Source organism: Paramacrobiotus metropolitanus, unplaced genomic scaffold, assembly GCF_019649055.1.
Source record: "Paramacrobiotus metropolitanus isolate TYO unplaced genomic scaffold, Prichtersi_v1.0 Parri_scaffold0000331, whole genome shotgun sequence".
NCBI lineage: Eukaryota > Metazoa > Tardigrada > Eutardigrada > Parachela > Macrobiotidae > Paramacrobiotus > Paramacrobiotus metropolitanus.
In genome coordinates, this window is record NW_026570551.1 from 1 (window position 1) to 18,185 (window position 18,185).

Below are 18,185 nucleotides of genomic sequence, written 5' to 3' on the forward strand. Positions count from 1 at the left end.
TGCCATCTAGAAACTGCTTTCAGATTTGGGATCTCCACACAGTTAATGACTTATAGAACATTATGCAGTCGCAGACTTGAACAGATTTCCCGGTATACTGTTCCACAACAAGAATAAACAACTCACGCAGTAATCGCTTGTCAGCGGAGTTTGCAATTTCATAGAAGTGAGCAGACTTATAGCAATGATCGTCGACACGATTGCCACAAGTATGCTGATCATCGATACGATAACATCCGCGGCAACACATACGTTCGCTTTTCAAAAACTGACAATTGATGAGAAAGCTGAACAGATATTTAAACGCAGCAGTGCATCTCTTAAAAATGATTTGTTTATTGCAACAGACATCCAGACGCTGATCGCAAGCGACACACAACCCCGTAATCAACTCGTATTTTAATTTCCCATAATTGTTCGATTTCAGAGACGACATGATTACAAGCGTACAGTGTTAGACAAGAACAATGAAATTTAGCAGCTATTCATGCACAAAATATTCTTCCCCATCAACGTCCTCAGTCAGCATTGCAGGATTGAAACGTTCAAGCAACTGATTTACAACTTCAAATTCAAGTGAGCCGATACTAGGAAAAGGGATACCATGATAACCGAGCGGATACGTCACAAAATCACGACCAATAGCACGACTGGTAAACGTACAGCCTATACGGCGAACAAGAGGCACTGTCTGTATTGTCAAGTTATCTGTATTCTTTTTGAATGTTATACTTTCGCATGCAGTAACTTGGGACGGTCCTGTCCCGAACATCATAGACTTCAGAACACCAATGTTGACCCGTTCCTTCAACCCGTCAGACTTAGGAATCCCTTTACACTTTATACGCTGTTCTCCACTGCTGAGGAGCTGACAGTAGGTTTTCTTTGCCAGTGCAGCCCACTCCACGAAATGCTCACCGCCGAGGTCATCGGACAAATCGCCTAGTAGGTCGCCTGTAGGAGGATCTGGCTCGCCCGGGTGCTCACGAACATTACGGAATCCGTGTCACAGTAGAGCAAACGATCACCAACAAGCCGTAAAGCTTTAAGGAGTTTGAGTTGGCCGTACTCGGTGGTAAATTTACCAATGTACGGATTTGTTCGCTTGTTAGGCGCAACCTATGCACGAATTTGTAATTGTTAACTCAAACGGGAATGCAATTAAAACTTTCTGCACAATTCATACCCAAGCAGCTTTCTCTTCGTACGTCACATCGATGCACTTTCCATCGTTGACCATTCGAATGTCGTTGGTAATATAACGACTGTTGAAAACGATGTCCTTCATTTCCTTGTACGTTCGGCAGTACGTATTTTGGCGGTACGGCTTTCATAACAAACCTATTAAGAAATATGAATTAAGAAATGTTTAACATTCTTAATTCACATTTCTACCTTCCCTAGACTTGGTTGACAAACGTTTTAGCTGCCGCGCGCATCCCCGGATTTTGGTAACTTCGTCGGGGTGAAAATAATTCCCAAAACTTCTTCATATTTCCTGCAGAACTCTTGCTTCTGTTCATCAGTGATAACATGTGCGGAAAGTCACTTGTAACTATTTTCGTACGAATGAGATCCAAAATAAATTTGGCAAATACGCCGCCGGTTTTGCTTTCCGGGTTATATTTACTGCTGTTAGGAAAATGGTGAATCTCAAAAACGCGACGAATGATGTAGCCGTCTTCAACTGCCTGCTCCAGAAGCGGTGTAGTCCAAGCCCCTTCGAATGCCCGTTGTCGATAATCATGGGTGCACGGCTTTGCGATGTTCAATTCTTCAGAACACGTACGACATAATGTGTACACCGTACGACCATCAGCCAATCGGAGCGGGAGTAGGTATGAATAAATCATACGGTGGCCATACTTCGCAATACACAACTCCAAACCAATCTTTAATGTTAAAAGGCTCGCCCGGTTTGTGGAAGTTAGTGAATCGGATCTCAGGATGGCCAACAGGATACCGGTCGAAGACCATAATGGACGGATACAGTGAAATAAAATCCAAGACTTTTCCTTTGGATCCTTCAGGGATTTCTTTGTACATGCAAAAAATGTCTGTCCGACCTCCAAACAAGTAGTCACGCACATTTAAACGCGGTCGGAAATTTGGCTCTGCTACGATCTCGCCAGCTTTCAGCTTTTCATCGTACTCGCACTCCCAAATTGTTGTCAATATTACAGGAACGTCCGCGTATGGATCCGTAACAGTGCGAGCAAAGTTATTAAGGTATGCTTCGCTTTGCGCGACTTCTTCACGAAGTGTGCCAAAGGTCTTCATTCTCACCGTGTTAACTTTCTTCGGGTTTGGAAAGCATTTGGGGCATCCATGCCAGAAACAACCGTAGAACTGGTAGGCTGTTCTTGTTGCAGCGCACCACCCGTCGACAGGTATCCTTCCGAAATACTTCTCACCTTCCGCAGACCTAACTGTTTGGATCGGCTCGTCGAGCCGACGAGCACGGTCGGAAATCCAAAGTAGCGCTTTCGTGCTTTGATTCTGGGTACTTCCGTATCCGCCTGGTGGTGGTATACCAATGGTATCAGCCTGAAGGTAGTGCACTTGAAACGCTTTGATCACAGCAGACGGACTTGTAGGTTCATCAAATGGATCCAGACCGGAAACTGCTTCTCGAATGAAGCTCGCGTAATTTTGCAGCACTCGCGGAGAACCAGAACATCATTGACGCAATACTTCTCACATTCATCCATCAGGTTGTAGGTGTCACCATGAATTTCTTTGGCTTCATTGTACCAGGCCTCGAACTCTTGTTTCTTCTTGGCAGACATACGCTCCATGTCGAAATACTGCTTATCTGCAAAATTCGATTTTGGTAGGCAGTACTGTATTGGATACCTACGAAAAACTCTGATGCAGACCAAATTCGAATTTTTTGTACCTGGTATCCAGCCAACATAATTTTCGTTTTCAGGAATGTTGAAGGTGTACGGAAAAACCCTTTAGCACTAGATGACTTATTCCCAGGTCTTTTGGGAGCTCGGCTAAGGACCGCGGCATGAATGATAACGTATCCACAAACCGTGCGTTGATTCCTGGAATTTTGACGAGTGTTAAACTAGCACCATCTTGAATCTTTGTAACATAATGTCCTTGACTTTCGAGGGATTTCAGTATAAAGTAGTTGTCGTATTTCCGCCCGTTGTGCGATAGGAATGTACACTGACGTGTGTTTTGAAAATCAACTTAACATATCATCCGCACAGGCACGGCCACGGAAACGCATAACAAACGAATCGTCGTCAAGGCACATCAAGGCCGCCATGTTCGGATAGTGGTAACGACTGCTATCCAATCCGGCCTCAAAATCAAAACAAATTTCTTGCTTGTAAATTTCGATGGCTTTCTTGCCATGGCAGTTTCATCAATTGAAGCACTTGATCCACTTTCACTTGCACTTTCACTCAGGCGCTGTTCTTCAATGGACGATGTCGTTGAACTGGATCCTTCGAGTGTGCTATCGGTCTCCGATGATTCTTGTTCCTCGTCGGTGTCATCGTCGGAACCATCGTCAGAATCCAAAATGATTGCTTTGGCAACTTTTTTCTTTGGCTTTACCTTCTTGGCCTTTTCCCCAGAAAGAATGTAACAAAGGTGCCCAGTTGGTACAAATTCTTTGCAGTTCGTACACAGGTGGGTGTAACATTGATGTGGATCAGAACACAGGTTGCTGTTTGGATTGCTGACGTAACCCTTACAATCTTTACAACGGCGCCAGACTTCACATACCGTCCGTGTACCAGTTCTGTAACCATTCTTCGTCTTGTGATTCTCGAAGCATCGAATGGATCGAAACGATCGACAGCAGTCACCACAAAAGCGTCCATCCGGTTCCAAAGGACTATATTTACTGACACATCCAATCTGAGTGCACATATGACAGACGCCAAAGCATCGATGCCTGCGCTTATCACTGTAAAAGCTACCGCAGATATCGCAACGGCCAGTAAATCCCAGTAGCGTATGTGGTTTAACGACGGCATCAAAATGATTGTTATGAAAGATCAACATGACGAGATTCTTGCAATAAGGAGTCGTAAGACTCGGCAAACTGGAGATCAGCATCAATGACACGAAGTTGGCAGTCGTACTTTTCCCGCAGTACGCGAGCAAATTTGTCGAGCTCATCGAAACCACAAGGGCCAAGCGGAACTCTTGCTTCCCAACGCAGCTTCTGAGCCAATGTATGCTGAGCTTTTCGGTCAGATCTGCATATGTTCTGATAGGTTCTGTACTTCAAGGCGTGCGCTAGGCAAACAGCGATTGCACGTGAGCAACACAATTCGTTGTTTGGATCATGGAGAACCGACGGTCGAATAACAACAACACACTGTCGCTGTTCGAGGTACTCAGTTATTTTGAAAGATATTCTGTTCTTTTTAATCGAGCGCGTACCATATCCGACTGTGTCTCGACAGTGAACAAACGTACAGCGAAGCGCTTGATCAAACAGGAAATAAGCGTTTCCGCTTCGCATAACTCTTTCAATCGTGTGCACGAGGTAATCTGGAGTTAATTCTCGTGCTGGTAATACCTTACTGGATATGGCGCGATCCGGAAAACTGTGATGCTCGAAAATCAGCCGTACTCTATCGGACGGATACACGTTGTGGCGCTTGTACAGGTAGTCGAGAAGAAAACCGAAAAAATCTTGAGCTGATACAATGCATGAAGCAGGTCATTTGGATCGAGCGGATCGTGGTTGTAGATAGTAAAGGAATCTTCAACCGTATGAAATTGTGGTGCATGGGTGATGTGATGACTTGCAGGGTTAATTTTGAATGGATAACTACAATAATAATTATTTCTTTGTTAAATTTGATGAAATGAATTTATTGATAATCGATGAGCGAACAGCCTTGTGAAATTTTTTGACAACAATTTCGAGATAACATGCAGCAAACTGGAGAATAATTGATTGTTAAATGATATAAGAACTAACAGGAATGGAAAATCGCATGCAATAACAATGTTTCTCTGGAAGAGCGATAATTATGACTGAAAAAATTCATGCAATGATTACTGAAAAATGAGATTTCAGACCAGTGATCCAACTTACTAAGGATATCGAAATGCATTTTGACGAACAATCGGCGCTGGACCGTCGTAGTACCCAGTACCGTACTGCGTCTGCGGACGGAAACTGACAGGCGTCGGTGGTGCCATATTCAGCTGATCATAGTGCGTTGAAGGAACGTTGTTGACGAAATCTTGCATAAACCGATGCTCCATTTGCTGACGCTGCTGTTGCAGATGATCTACACGTGATGGCTGATTCTGGTACATCGGCGGTTGCTGGTATTCCACAAGGACTGGAGAACCAGTATAACGGTTCCCATCTACCAATGCAGCCACGACTGTACGACTTTAACAGTAAGATTCTACAGTACCGCGTCTTACCGTATACATCAGATGCCGATCGGAAGCCACCACCACTTGGTTCTATAGCGTACTGCGGAACTTGCTGCGCGGGAAGGTAGGTGCCGTTCCGATTAACGTATCCCGAACCTGATGCGGCACAATCGCTGCGCGGCTGCCCAAAACCCGCCGGCAGCAGACGAAGAGTCGTATGCACTGCACTGAGTAGCCGGATAGGTGTTAGACGCATGCAGCTGATGGTGCACTAAAAAATCGATTTTGGTTAGCACCGGCGCCGCACAGTGCGTGATAAAATCAAGTTGAGTACCAAAATCGAATTTTTATTTTCATGAATGTAAGCTAATGATTTTATCCTGTGCGACTGAATTAATAAATTAACTCACCCAAGTTTGGATATTTGGCATTCGGATGAGGGATGAATGGCTGAGTAAGCTTTGACTGCACAAACCGACGACGTTTGGACTTCTCGGGCGCATTCGGTGCCTGCCGTCGTTTGGGAGAAGTAGGCGGCGTGTCCAAAACTTGTCCACATCCGGTCTGCACGTATACATCGAGCTGGTTTTCTTTATTTTCACCGTCGCTGGCCAGGTCTTTTAAGATGACATCCATTTCTTTGTCGTCTAGGAAATTCAGGGTCGGTTCTAGGGCGTGAATGGGATCGTACATGTCAGCGTTGCTGTTGACGGTCGGGACTTGATTATCAACAGTCCACACGTCACATCCGAACATGCCATACGGCGGATACTCCTGCTTCTTTGGTGCCGGTCCGAGAATCGCGGTGATACGTTGATAGTTCAATGGATCGAGCACAATCCGGTTGAATTCTGTGTAGTACCTTAACAGATAGCCGAACTGCTGTGCCGTAACAACTTCAGCATAGACAGGGCTGTCGTCAGGACGGATGGGTACAAGATGGACAAAACAATCGTTAATGGAATGAGTAAGACGATCGAAGCCGGTCTGGAACACAGTCTCCTCGAATTCCTGGTAGAAACTCAGCGAGAAGCAGAGCGGTGACTTAGGACTGCCGAACAACATAAGGACTGAGCGCTCTTTGGAGAAAGCGCCGTGCAGCTGTTCCTCTTGTGGATAAAACAGCTTGTAGTATAACCCGCAGCAGCTCGACATCTCTTCCGGTGTGGGAAGTAGATAGTCGTGCAGCGTAGAGTTAACCAACGCCCGGAAGTGCAAAGTGTCCTTTGCAGTTCGAGGCGGGATTGCTTCGGCCGGGCCATAGCTTAAAACTTGACATATCTCAAGAAAGAAAATAGAACAACATGCGAGTATAACACTTTAAAGCTAAACACGGTTGGAACCGACGAAATAAAAGTTTAGATCCTTGTTGAACGTTAAATGAATTTTGACAATTTATGCGTGGACATTGTCCACATGTTCCGTGCTTGACTGTATTTGTTACTGTGTGTATGTGCCACTAGGTTACTGATGCATTCATGAGATTGGTCGCTTTCAAATCTGTGTCACCACCGAGTACGCCTACAAATGGCAAGCGCATAAATGCAGTTGCCCTTGAAATTGATATATTGTATTACTTTGTGGATAAGCGCAACGTTCACAGCGGGACATTGCACATCAACCTTTAATATTTTTCAACAACATTTCCTTTTTCATACCACCCAGTTCGGCTACGTACTTAACAACAGCAGACGCCTTATGGGCGTTAATTTTCCCGTATTCAGATATCAGACATTCAACAATTTTCTTGGCAATGCGCATATTGGATTTGTGTTTGTAGAAATCTTTTGCATTCGATGCGCAGAAATACTTGGACTTCTTAATTAGCTTAATTAACAGCGCCCGTACTGCATCGCTCACTACCAAATCAGACGGGATATCTCTCCCGTAATCAACTGGAACTGCCAGATCTGGTAACAATGCGTTACCATATTCGTCAAAATCGGCTTCATGGGACAGGCGAAATCCCTGCTCAATAAACTCCTGATCGAAGTCGTACTCTTCCAGAACGTCTGAAGATGCACTATCTCGTGCATCCGGTGGTAGGCTGCGGGATCGCATATATGCACGTCGATTCCCACCATAAAACGTCTCCATACGATCAACTAGTTCACGATCGGTCTCGTTAAGATACTCTGAATGACGCTTCTGATACTCTTCAAACACATTCATCTAAAAAAAATTTTGAAAAATTTCGAATTTGGTATGCATTTATGATGCAACACATCACGTAAAATCGAAGTTGCTTACCAAAATCGAAGTTTTAATTTTATGAATTTTTTTCAGTTTTTTCAAGTACACTGCATATGCAACAAAGGAAAACAGTTATTCAAATTATCAAAGCGATAAACGAGATGAAAAAGCGCAGCTGACAATAAATAAAAGCTATGCTGCCATCGTAGCACTTAATCCTACTTATCTCTGCGGGATACCGGCAGATCAACGCACAAAAGAAAACCGTTAAAAAACTTTACACTCGAGTAACTCAGCTAATTCGCTGCGACAGTATTTGTACTAATCTGTTTGAAGAAATGATATTAAATTTGACTGTAAACTGATCAACGCTCTTGTGCTGAAGGTGAAAATAATTACTGTAGATGCGCTAACAATGCTTATATTAATGTGCTTAAATACTCGTATGATTATCACCGTACTTATGCGCGCTGTGTACTGTACATATTCTACTATTCTGATGTGCTGTTATGAATAAATACACCACAGTGCGCAATCAAGAGGTATACATAAAGCTTTCACAATCAAGAGATGTACATACACACAGATAAAGCATTCACAAGCAACACGCACATAATTAGTTGCACTTTCATGTACGCATAAATAATGACGGTTCGATAAATTTAAAAAAGATGGGAATAATATTACGAATGTTGAAACGATGTAATAAAAATAAAATGAAAAATTAGAAAAATTCGGTTATTATTGCAGCATTTTTGTTAAAACACTCGATATTATAAACGTATAAGCGTACATACAATACTGAATAATTGTATCTGTAACACCGGTATGCAGTATTGAATAGCATGTATTAATAGCGCACGTCAGCTTTGCCATTGAAATTCAGTTGGCATTAAATGATTTTGTGAACGGGTAAATGTATCGCACTTATTTGGGAATTACTTTAATATTTTACCCTTAACATTAGTATTTTGCTATATTGTTATAATAATTTATTGAAATTATTCAGCGCAATTATTGCGCGCAAAACACACAGGCACGTACACCACACGCACACGATAGCGCATAACACAATTCCTAGATTTTTTTATTTATTTAAACTTACTTCTGTCGGTATGGGCAGTTCGCGACGTCCAAATGGTAAGGAAATAAAGCCGCACGTTATAATGGGCAAATCTGTGATAAAAGAGCGCTTATTAATTTAGCGAAATATTATTAGCAATAAAAAGTGTGCATATATACGGATACAAAAGACCGTACAACAACACTGAATTAATATTATATAAAATATATTTATTAAAAGAGCAGTCAATTACGGCAACACGGTGTTGGTACAGCGCGAAAACCAGATATTTTATACGTACTAACGCAAAATACACATGATGTACAGTACGTAAATGATGTACAGTACGTAGTGTGTATGACATGCAGCATACGAATTTTTCTATAGATGTGATAAAGAAATTACGGTAACACGGTGTTGGTGCAGCTACTTAATTTTTACTTGATTTTATTAAAATATTTTGAAATTTTAATTGCTTACCGTGAGCGCCTCACGGAGGTGTTGTTTAGTGCCGGGAGATGGGTGCGGCACACTGATTAGGCGTGGGAAACGTCGCTAGCACAGCAGGGAAGCAAGCGCTCGTGATAGAAGCTCCTACAGAACAAAATCCCAAAACATATACACGCCTGCAAACCAAGAGCAGCGCCGGAATTTTTAATAAAAATAAATTTTAAAAAGCGTAATCAACCACGATAACACGGTGTTGGTGCATCGTCAGAACTGTGCACATAATTATTTGTTTTAAAATTTTCCAGATTTTCGGAAAAAGCAATAAAGATCGCGCAGTAGATACACATTCAGTACGAGAAATCCGTCAGCATTGTGTCTGAACAGAGAAACGCTTGCTCTCGCAGATTATTTATTTTATTTTTATATTTTTGATTTTCCGAGCGCATTTACTGAACACCGCGCAAGAGACACACGTTCAGTGCTAATAAACCATTAGCAACAGATTCGAACAGAGAAACACGTGTTTGCGGAGTATTTTTTAGTAAAAAATGAACTTTCGCTTATTTGCCACACACACTTCGAACAAAACTGTCCGAAATATGCCGTAGTCTCGGTCGTTTTATTTTAATTTAAATTATCTACACTTACAGTCTGTGGATAACGTGGAAATGTCAGTGGGTGTGCTGCGCTGACGATGGGGAAAGCTGGCGCGATACCTGTAAAACAGTCGCAGATATCAGCACCATTGCCTCTGTGCATTTCCACATCTGGCACAAAAAACCGTAGGGAAGCGCGCTTTTATATTTTATAATTATTTTTTATAAAATTTCGCACTTACGCTGAGCTGAACTACGGCAACACAGTGCAGGTGGACGGTGCGCACACTGGGAATCTGCACAATAACGCAGATATCAGTGCCAAAACACTGTACAGTCGTACAATTGTACGAAAAAAACAAACCGCACACATTTTAAAATATTTTTATAATTATTTAAGAAGTACAAAGTACTTACTTGAGCGACAACACGCGCGGAGAGACGATACGGGACCACAGTGCTGACGCAGCAGATCTCCAAACAAACTGGCACGTTTGAGTGCCTGAATCAACGGATTCCGCGAAAAAACCAACCGAGGCGCGAAAAAACACACACTCGTACACTGTCCTTAGCAGAAGGACAAAAATCCAAGGAGTAGTACGGCGGGATGACGGGAAAACGTTGGGGTTTTCGCAAATGTAAATTCTAATATTTTTAGAATTTTTGAGGAGCCAAGATATGGCGTTGGCCAAACTACGCCGTGTGCATAGCGTCTTCAAGACGCTAGCCAAGACAGAAGCCTTTGTGCGTCAGTTACACATACACCGTACACGCAGGCTCAGGTGTGGTGGCGCTGCTAACAGCGCGCGCTTTTTTACTTGTACATATGTACATATATGTAATTAGTACGGTAATTAAGTTTTTTATTTGTACAGTGTGTTTTTTATTCGTTCAGTATGTTTTTTAATTTATTTTCATATTTTTTAACTCGTTAATTAGAAAAAATGAAAATTAACTATTGTTTCCACTAATTAATTACGTAAGTTAATGAAATTAATGTAAATTACTGTACTCTATTGTTTAATTTAATTAAAAGTAATTAAAAAGTTAATTATAGGCAGGTGGTACTGTATATACAGGCAGGTGGTACTGTACGGACCCCTGGGGTGTTCCTGGCAGTGGATGTCTGTGTATTCTACTGAGATATCAGAAAAATCAGCCGTCTCCTCGTCGAACGCCGTTGGCATCCCCAAATGTTTTAGCATGGGCTGCAAATTCCAGCTCCGTTCCACATGGAACCGCGGCAGTTGCACTGTCACATGCAGCACCTTGCACAGCTTCCGCATCGCATGCTGGAGCTTCTCTGCGGTAAGCATTCTGATGAAACTGGCCAGACCTTGATTGGGCGGTGCGCGAGGGGCGTGTTTTGACTTCCCAGGCACTGTCTTTCCGGGTAGAATGAACACGGCATTGCAGTATCCGGTCTCAAAGGGCAATTCCAAGAACATAGCTCCATCCAGTTCCCTCCTTATGTGGACCTTGTAATTAATGAATCGTTCCTGCATGGTATCCACCGGAATGCTGACACCGGCCGCCGTTGTGAAAGGCTTAACTCTGGTCTCGGCCCGGTCGAACTGCTGGTGCCAACGCGCTGTTAAATGCAGAGCACTAACCAAAATGAACTTGGCATCATTCTCGGCCATATCCAACGGCGACAGCAGATCGTATACAATGTTCTTAGTGTTGGCTTTGATAAATTCGTTTATACAGTAGACCGCGGCACCATCGCGCTCGTCGAAGTCAGTGTGTCCTGAATGGTGGACAGGAAAAGCTTCTCCATTTCTGCTATGTAGTTTCTGCTTAGGTAGACATCTTTGCTAAAGAATGCACCGTTGGCCATATGCAGCTTGTGATTATCGTTGGGCACTACAAAACAGCCTGTTAATTCAAAATGGCAATGTCGTAATGCACTAGCGCGTTCAGTCGGCTCAATGCCTACAAATATTTACCAAGCTCATCGTAACCGTTGTCCGCGGTTTCATCCACGTGGATCTGGCGCAGAGTACGTGCGACATCGAGCGTACTGTAGTCGTCATGGAGACCCAACACTTGCGAGATTTCCTTTTTTGTTCGACCGTTGGAACCATGATGTGCCATCGCAAGAGCAATTTCCGCCGAGAAGGGTGATAAGAGCAGATTGTTGGTAAAGTGCTGATTCTTCACCGCACAACGAAGCATTTTTAGGCAGAGATCCAGGCGAGCCATGCTGTATTCTGGAAAGTGGGGCCGTACCTGCATTCTTACTATAAAATTTTCAAGCAGTACGAATAAATATCATGCGGAGACTCGGTAACCTTAAACGTTATAAATCTGGTAATCAAGATGTCATCATAGATATGTCTTATATAAATTTGACTTGGATTAGGGCAGCTCAGGGTGAATCAGAAAACATACGTTCGATATGAGCAGTGGCTGCAGTGAGTAAACGTTTGCGAAAAACAGATCGATACATGATACATCATGGGTTATTCATGGCATGCAGAATGGCATCTTGTATAGAATACGGTGTGCGTTGGCTGCACGTTACTTCCAGAACGATTAGAAGCTTCAGCGTGTCACCAAACCAATGACGCAAGCGCCGCCAGATAATAATAATTTAAATAGTACTGATTTATAAGTCTGCAGTTTGTACTAAGTACTTATTTGGTTTTCTGGTAGTCGTTTTCTTGGTTTTGTAGCCAGAAAAGTAAGAGATACCTAGGTCATACATGCCGTTCTGGAAACGGTTCATGGATACAACGTCCGTGTCGGCTGACCAAAAGTAATTAAAGCTGTAAGGTGCCTGACAAAATTTACAGACTGACTGCACGGTTCGTAACCAACTAATCATACTTTTGCTGTGCTTCTGTTAACTGATAATGCGAACCAGAATACAGGAGAGCGAGATAATTTCCGATCGCACTGTAAATTTTGTGCATGCCGGGGAGGACACCTCAAACCACCAACGTTGTACTGACAGTTTGAAAATGACCAGTCCACAGTTTTTGTTGTTGTTGCAGTTTATTCACCTAGGGTAGCCCGCAACGAAATTTCTGAGTTTACACGAGCCGGGCTTTCTTCACGCGCAGTCTACTGGTTGCTACCTTTGAGGAAAATCAGCGCTCCCTGGACAGTCTGTCACCGTGCGGCTCGAGGGCGGATCTCCATTGGCTGTGGCAACCTCTCTGCGTACGTTGATGAAGAGCATTGACGTTGTTCTTCTACAGCCCGTTTCCTAATTTTTGACTTTGAAAAAATGGGGGGCGCCTTATACAGAGCGGAGAATGAGGCTTTGAAAACAGAGGCTGAGACTGCTTCGGCTCTGTGCAATTACAAGCATTGATTAACATTTAAAATCAGTGTGCAGCGGTTGTACAGCAAGAATAGTGTGCATATAATCACACTCACTACAGTACGTACAAACAAAACTGGGAAATTGACTGTAGGTATTTACAAACGCTTTTATGTTGCATTTTCATCGCTGGTTTCGATAAAGATCAAAAGTCCTGAGCACAGCACAGGTCCTCTAATCTAAACAATGTAAAAAAATATCTGTTTGTTACAAAGTGAGAAATGATGCCAAATGCTGCAGAAAGCAAACGCATCACAAAAAAATGGCCGCTATGATAGTGGATAAACGTCACCGAAGGATAGGGGCCCAAGCGGAAGTCAGCAAGGTAGTTCAAGTAAGATTCTATCCATAAAGCTCTAATCCCGATTAGAATACACACTAACTACGCTATAGGTAGCCCCTACGAGATTATGAATGTGGTAGAATGAAACCACTCCAGCAAGAAAACGACAAAACAACCTTACTGCTTGCTACGTGTTTGGACATGAAGTGTAAATTCTGTACCTGCCTTTTTCTTTACTCATTTTTCGGGTCTTAATCCCATTATTATGAAAAATCCCATTATCCGTAGAAAATTCTAGTAATAGCTTGCTCAGTTTTCGTAAAAAAATGACTTCTGATCTCCAAAGATCAGCAGAGCACGGCTAAGCGAAAATTTAAAAAAAGTGTGCAGTATTATGTACATGCTACGCATATCAGCTGTACTACCACAGACACACGGACATTTATTTCAATACATATTGCGGTCGCACCAGTAACTGTGGACCTTTCCCATTGTCAAACATTCTCATAAACAATGTCTGTATGCGTTTGCGCATGCCATTGCTGTTCTAAATTAGAACAAACATTAATCTGCTAATCTTTATGCACGAATTTCCATACTTATATACTAGTAAAATGACCAACATGGAATGCTTAAGAATTTACAATTTTTATACGCTCCAGTGCGGTATCTGTTTACGTGATCGATGTAGGTGCAGATGGATATCAAAGCAGACGCTCATTGTAAAGCTTGAAGACAGCGCGTCGGGGACAGTTAAATATAGACATGCAGTACAGGCGGCTTCTTGTTAACTTTTGGCAGAAGTTCTCGATTAACTGCAGCCGTTTTATCTGCACTAACGAGAAGCAGAACGGAGGAAAGTTGTTTACGCAACAGAAGCAGCCCAAAATTATGCATTTCCGGGCGTACGTGTTTTTGTTTACCGTCGCTATTCTGTTTGCTGCAGCGTTTGCTGGTACGTTGACATCTTGCAGAACTCACACTTTTATTTTAATTTTCTGTTGGTTTTCTAGACCCGGTCAGCGAACTGGAAGTCGAATGTAGCGCACTATCAGCATCCACTGCAACTCACGAACCCTTCGTCCCAATGGAGAAATTATCCTTGCGCACGGATAATTTTACGCAAGCCGAATATGAGGCCTACTCTGCTTTGAGGAACAGCTCAACGACTTTCTGCAACATTGCTCCATTAGTGCAGTCCTATTCTCATCAGCGACTGGGTCGGCGCACGGTTTACCTGACGTACATCGAAGCGCGCTGTTTGAACGGAGTCCGCGCCGCGGCCTCCCAATTGACTCTCAACATCCGCAACATCAGCTCCGACCGCGCGGTAACCCTCCTGTTGGACGAACGCGCTGACACGGACGATCCGGTGCACTATGACGTCATCGACCCGGTTCGTCACCTGCTGATCGAGCTGCACGTGCTGCGCTGCGCCACGCCGATTATCACCGGCAAAATCTACGCTGCCGGTACACTTCCAAATTTGGTGACCCTGGAACTGCAAGGCTGCAGTACATCGCAATAGCGCAAAAACACCGGTTTTATGTGATAATTACAGATTCTGTCATATCAGTGTTAAATCTTTCCACTGGATCCAAGATTCTCTGAACCTCCACCTGATGCTTTTCAGTAGTGGCAGTTCGGTCACCCGCTCACCTTGCGGGCTCCGTACACGGGACAGTACCGGTATCTCGGTCACCCGCTCACCTAATGAGCTCTCTCCACTAGAAAGGAGTGATAGTTCGGTAACTAGCTCACCTAGTGGGCTCTGTGCATTGGACAGTAGTGGTAGCTCGGTCACTTGTTCACCTAACGGGTTCCGTACACTGGAAAGCAGCGTTAGCTTGGTCTTAGAAGCTAGCTAGCGTTAGCTTGGAAGGAATAGAAGCGGCTTCGCCTCCACGTTTCTTGTACTTCAGGGTCCGAATCAATGAATAGCTCGGTTACACATTCACGTAACGTTTTGAGCATTAGATAGTGGTGGTAACTCGGTCACTGACTATGTCAATTAGCGATTTTGCTCACTGGAAAGTAGTGATAGCTCGGTAAATCACTCACTCAATTAGCGATTTTGCTCACTGGACAGCAGTGGTAACTCGGTAACTCACTCACTCAATTAGCGATTCTGCTAACTAGACGGCAATGGTAGCTCGGTAACTCACTCACTCAGAGAAGTCCTTCCTTTGTTTAGAAGAGTGATCCTGCCAAAATCAAATAGCCCGATGTCCGTATGGTTAAGACCAACCATTATAATATTACAAATGTGCCAACAACGAAAATCGATAGGCTGACATGTGGTTATTTAATTGTGGTTGGTGTTGTACGAAAATAAGTTCAATTTATTCGTTTAATTTGCGTATTTAATAGTTTATGTTGCGTATTGTATCCAGGCAAAATTTTTCAAAGTTTCAAGGTCACCTTGAAACTTGGTTGGATCGCTTGCGGCATCGTGTCGGCACGATTCTGATCGGACGTATTCAAAAACAAAAGTCATGTGACGCAGTTCTGGACCACGGCCGATCTAACTGTGGTATCCGATTTTTTTAAAAGCTTTTGCTTAGAGATCTCCAGACTGTGGGGAGGCCGCGCGTAATATTGATCTTTTTCTTAATATGTCAGATATAAGTATATTAATTTTTCTACGTGTAATAAAGAAAGGGAAATTTAAATAAACTTTGATTTTAAAGCATTGGTGCTGTGAGACCGGGATCACTAGCGTTCACGTCAGTGGCGCTAGGCGCTACGCCTTTGGATTATGGCCTGTGTTGTGTCTCGCTTCTGATTGGCTTGTGTTTTGTTAGTGGGCGCGGCATAGCACGTGCTGCACAGCGTTGCACGCTGTTGAATGGGCTCCACGCTTTACGATCGAGCTGCGCCGATCAGTGTTGATTTTCTGTTGTCGGAATTTTCAATATTATTAAAAGTCAGCTATTAGCGGTGCGACGTTTCGCGATTCCGCGTAGTTCGCTATACTTATCGCATAGCTCACTCCACGGGATCTATTCCGTTTAGGTCTCCGTATCTGGATCACAGTTGGATCTAGCATTAGATGGTAGCAGAGCCGACAGCGGTTCTCTGAATTTGATTTGATTTGTGTCAGGCAAAGTTGGCCTGTTATCTGATGTGAAACCCGACCAGTAAGGCACAGGTCTGTACCACAGCAAAGCGCAACACCACAAGCGGTGCAAGTTCCTCATCGGACGTGGATTTCCAGCCTTGTTTTCGGTGCAGCGTCTTCAGCGAAGACCTGTACTGTTGCAGGGACTGTGCAAGAGTTCAAGAGAGCAGTCGCCAGTGTTCCTCGGTGTAGAGTCTTCAGCGAAGACCTACACTGGTGTCACTGGTACTCGGCAAGGATTCAGCGAATCCTAAGCCGTGGGGCAGAAGCGCCGAAACGCCGAAAGGGGCGTACGGAAAAGACGGATCAGACTCCACCAAACTGGTGTAGAGCGTACCACTACTGTTGCTACGGCAGTCAGCCGGCACAGTAACCTATCGAAAGCGTGCGGCACCACCGTTACGGTAAAACCGGCGGCAGCGCGGGAACGGATAGTGGAAGAAGAATCTGGATCATTTGGATCATTTCCCCGTGGAACGCGGAACGGACGGACGGTTAACAGGTAGAAAACCGTTAATAATTACGAGATTGGCTAGTTGGTAAAATTGGCAATTTTTATTGGTCCGTACTGAGCTGAGTGTAAAAGTAGGCGGAGTTTTGCACGCGGCGCGCATGTCTGGCCGTTGACCGTGACGTCAGGCAGATAAGAATTCTTAACGGATTAACGTGATTGGTCAGTTATCTGAGCTGTGATTGGTCGACATTTGAACTGAATATTTTGAGCTAGCGGACCAATCAGAACGAAGTAAACAACCCGAATGGGGATTTTCCGTTGAACTCAAGTCGTAATCGGAAATTTGATTTAAGATGAGATAACTGAGCGGGAAAGTGACCTTTAGACTTGAATTGAGTTGAGAAGTGACCTTTTGAGTTGAGACGAAGGAAAAGTGACCTTTGATCGAATTGAGCTTAAAAGTGACCTTTAACTTGAATTGAGCGGGAAAGCGACCTTTTAACAGAAATTGAGCTGGAAAGTGACCTTTCGAGTTGAGTTGAGTCAGAAAGTGACCTTTGAGACCAGAAGTTGACTTTTGACTTTGAAAAGTGACCTTTACCAAAAAGTTGGAATTGACCAAATTGACCAATTTAAGTGACCTTTATGATCTGAAAACTGACGAACGGTGACCTTTATCGAAGCGAAATTGAACTGAATAGTGGTACAACGATATCAGCAGCTGTAGGATTTCATTCACTAACGTGTTTGGAACCGTAAAAGCCGTTTCGAAGTTTTGTCCGAAAGTGACCTTTTAGGGCAAATCTCTCGAACTTTTTACCGAAAAAGTGACCTTTATAAGGGACTTAGTTGAAATTTTTTCAATCGAAAAGTGACCTTTACAAAGGACTTAGAAAGAATTTCGAAGTACGAAGTGACCTTTAGGACAACTGAATAAACCATACAATAACGTGTGTGTGAGAACAATTGGCAGGAGCGTCCAAGTTATCCGATCAACATGGACAAAGAGGAACCGACATCCACTAGCAGTCAGGGAAGCAGGAGCTCCCGGGGATCACAACAAGGCACAGTTGATCCTTATAAGAAGGAATACAAGTCGCTCGCGCGTCCAGTCGGACATGATAGACAGACCCGAGCGGCTGTGACCTTTGCAAGAAAGGACAGCAAAGGCAGTGATAACACATACCAAGTGGCGCTTGGAGCTATACAGAACGAAGAGAGCTCCAGCGGTGACGGAAAGGAAACTCCCGCGTCTACGGCGGGAGGCAATCCGATGAACCAGATAAAGGTCACCGGGGAGGAGAAGTCCACAGAAATAGGAGTG

General features: G+C 43.7%; 3 protein-coding genes across 3 annotated transcripts; 1 reads left to right on the plus strand and 2 right to left on the minus strand.

The window, feature by feature from the left end:
• Positions 1-10,365: 10,365 nt before the first annotated feature.
• LOC129602112 (serpin B9-like) lies at positions 10,366-11,315 on the minus strand. The gene is made up of 2 exons (XM_055501078.1): positions 10,812-11,315; positions 10,366-10,395 (listed from the first exon to the last, which is right to left on the minus strand). Exons 1-2 carry the CDS (start codon positions 11,313-11,315, stop codon positions 10,366-10,368), a joined length of 534 nt encoding a protein of 177 aa, XP_055357053.1.
• Positions 11,316-11,374: 59 nt separating this feature from the next.
• Positions 11,375-11,976, minus strand: LOC129602113 (uncharacterized). The gene is made up of 2 exons (XM_055501079.1): positions 11,622-11,976; positions 11,375-11,538 (listed from the first exon to the last, which is right to left on the minus strand). The coding sequence occupies exons 1-2, from the start codon at positions 11,908-11,910 to the stop codon at positions 11,375-11,377; spliced, it is 453 nt and encodes a 150-aa protein (XP_055357054.1). The 5' UTR covers positions 11,911-11,976.
• A 2,056-nt stretch (positions 11,977-14,032) lies between these two features.
• Positions 14,033-15,060, plus strand: LOC129602114 (uncharacterized). The gene is made up of 2 exons (XM_055501081.1): positions 14,033-14,241; positions 14,300-15,060. Exons 1-2 carry the CDS (start codon positions 14,052-14,054, stop codon positions 14,812-14,814), a joined length of 705 nt encoding a protein of 234 aa, XP_055357056.1. The 5' UTR covers positions 14,033-14,051; the 3' UTR covers positions 14,815-15,060.
• Positions 15,061-18,185: the final 3,125 nt, after the last annotated feature.

Excerpts from the sequence above, each read along its gene's own strand:
- LOC129602114 (XM_055501081.1), top strand. The coding sequence starts at position 14,052 with ATGCAGTACAGGCGGCTTCTTGTTAACTTTTGGCAGAAGTTCTCGATT. Across the intron at positions 14,242-14,299 it reads GTTTGCTGCAGCGTTTGCTG|ACCCGGTCAGCGAACTGGAA; the intron begins GTACGTTGACAT and ends TTGGTTTTCTAG.
- LOC129602113 (XM_055501079.1), bottom strand. The coding sequence starts at position 11,910 with ATGCAGGTACGGCCCCACTTTCCAGAATACAGCATGGCTCGCCTGGAT. Across the intron at positions 11,539-11,621 it reads CAACGGTTACGATGAGCTTG|TGCCCAACGATAATCACAAG; the intron begins GTAAATATTTGT and ends GCTGTTTTGTAG.
- LOC129602112 (XM_055501078.1), bottom strand. The coding sequence starts at position 11,315 with ATGGCCGAGAATGATGCCAAGTTCATTTTGGTTAGTGCTCTGCATTTA. Across the intron at positions 10,396-10,811 it reads CTGATTTTTCTGATATCTCA|CGTCTTGAAGACGCTATGCA; the intron begins GTAGAATACACA and ends TGTCTTGGCTAG.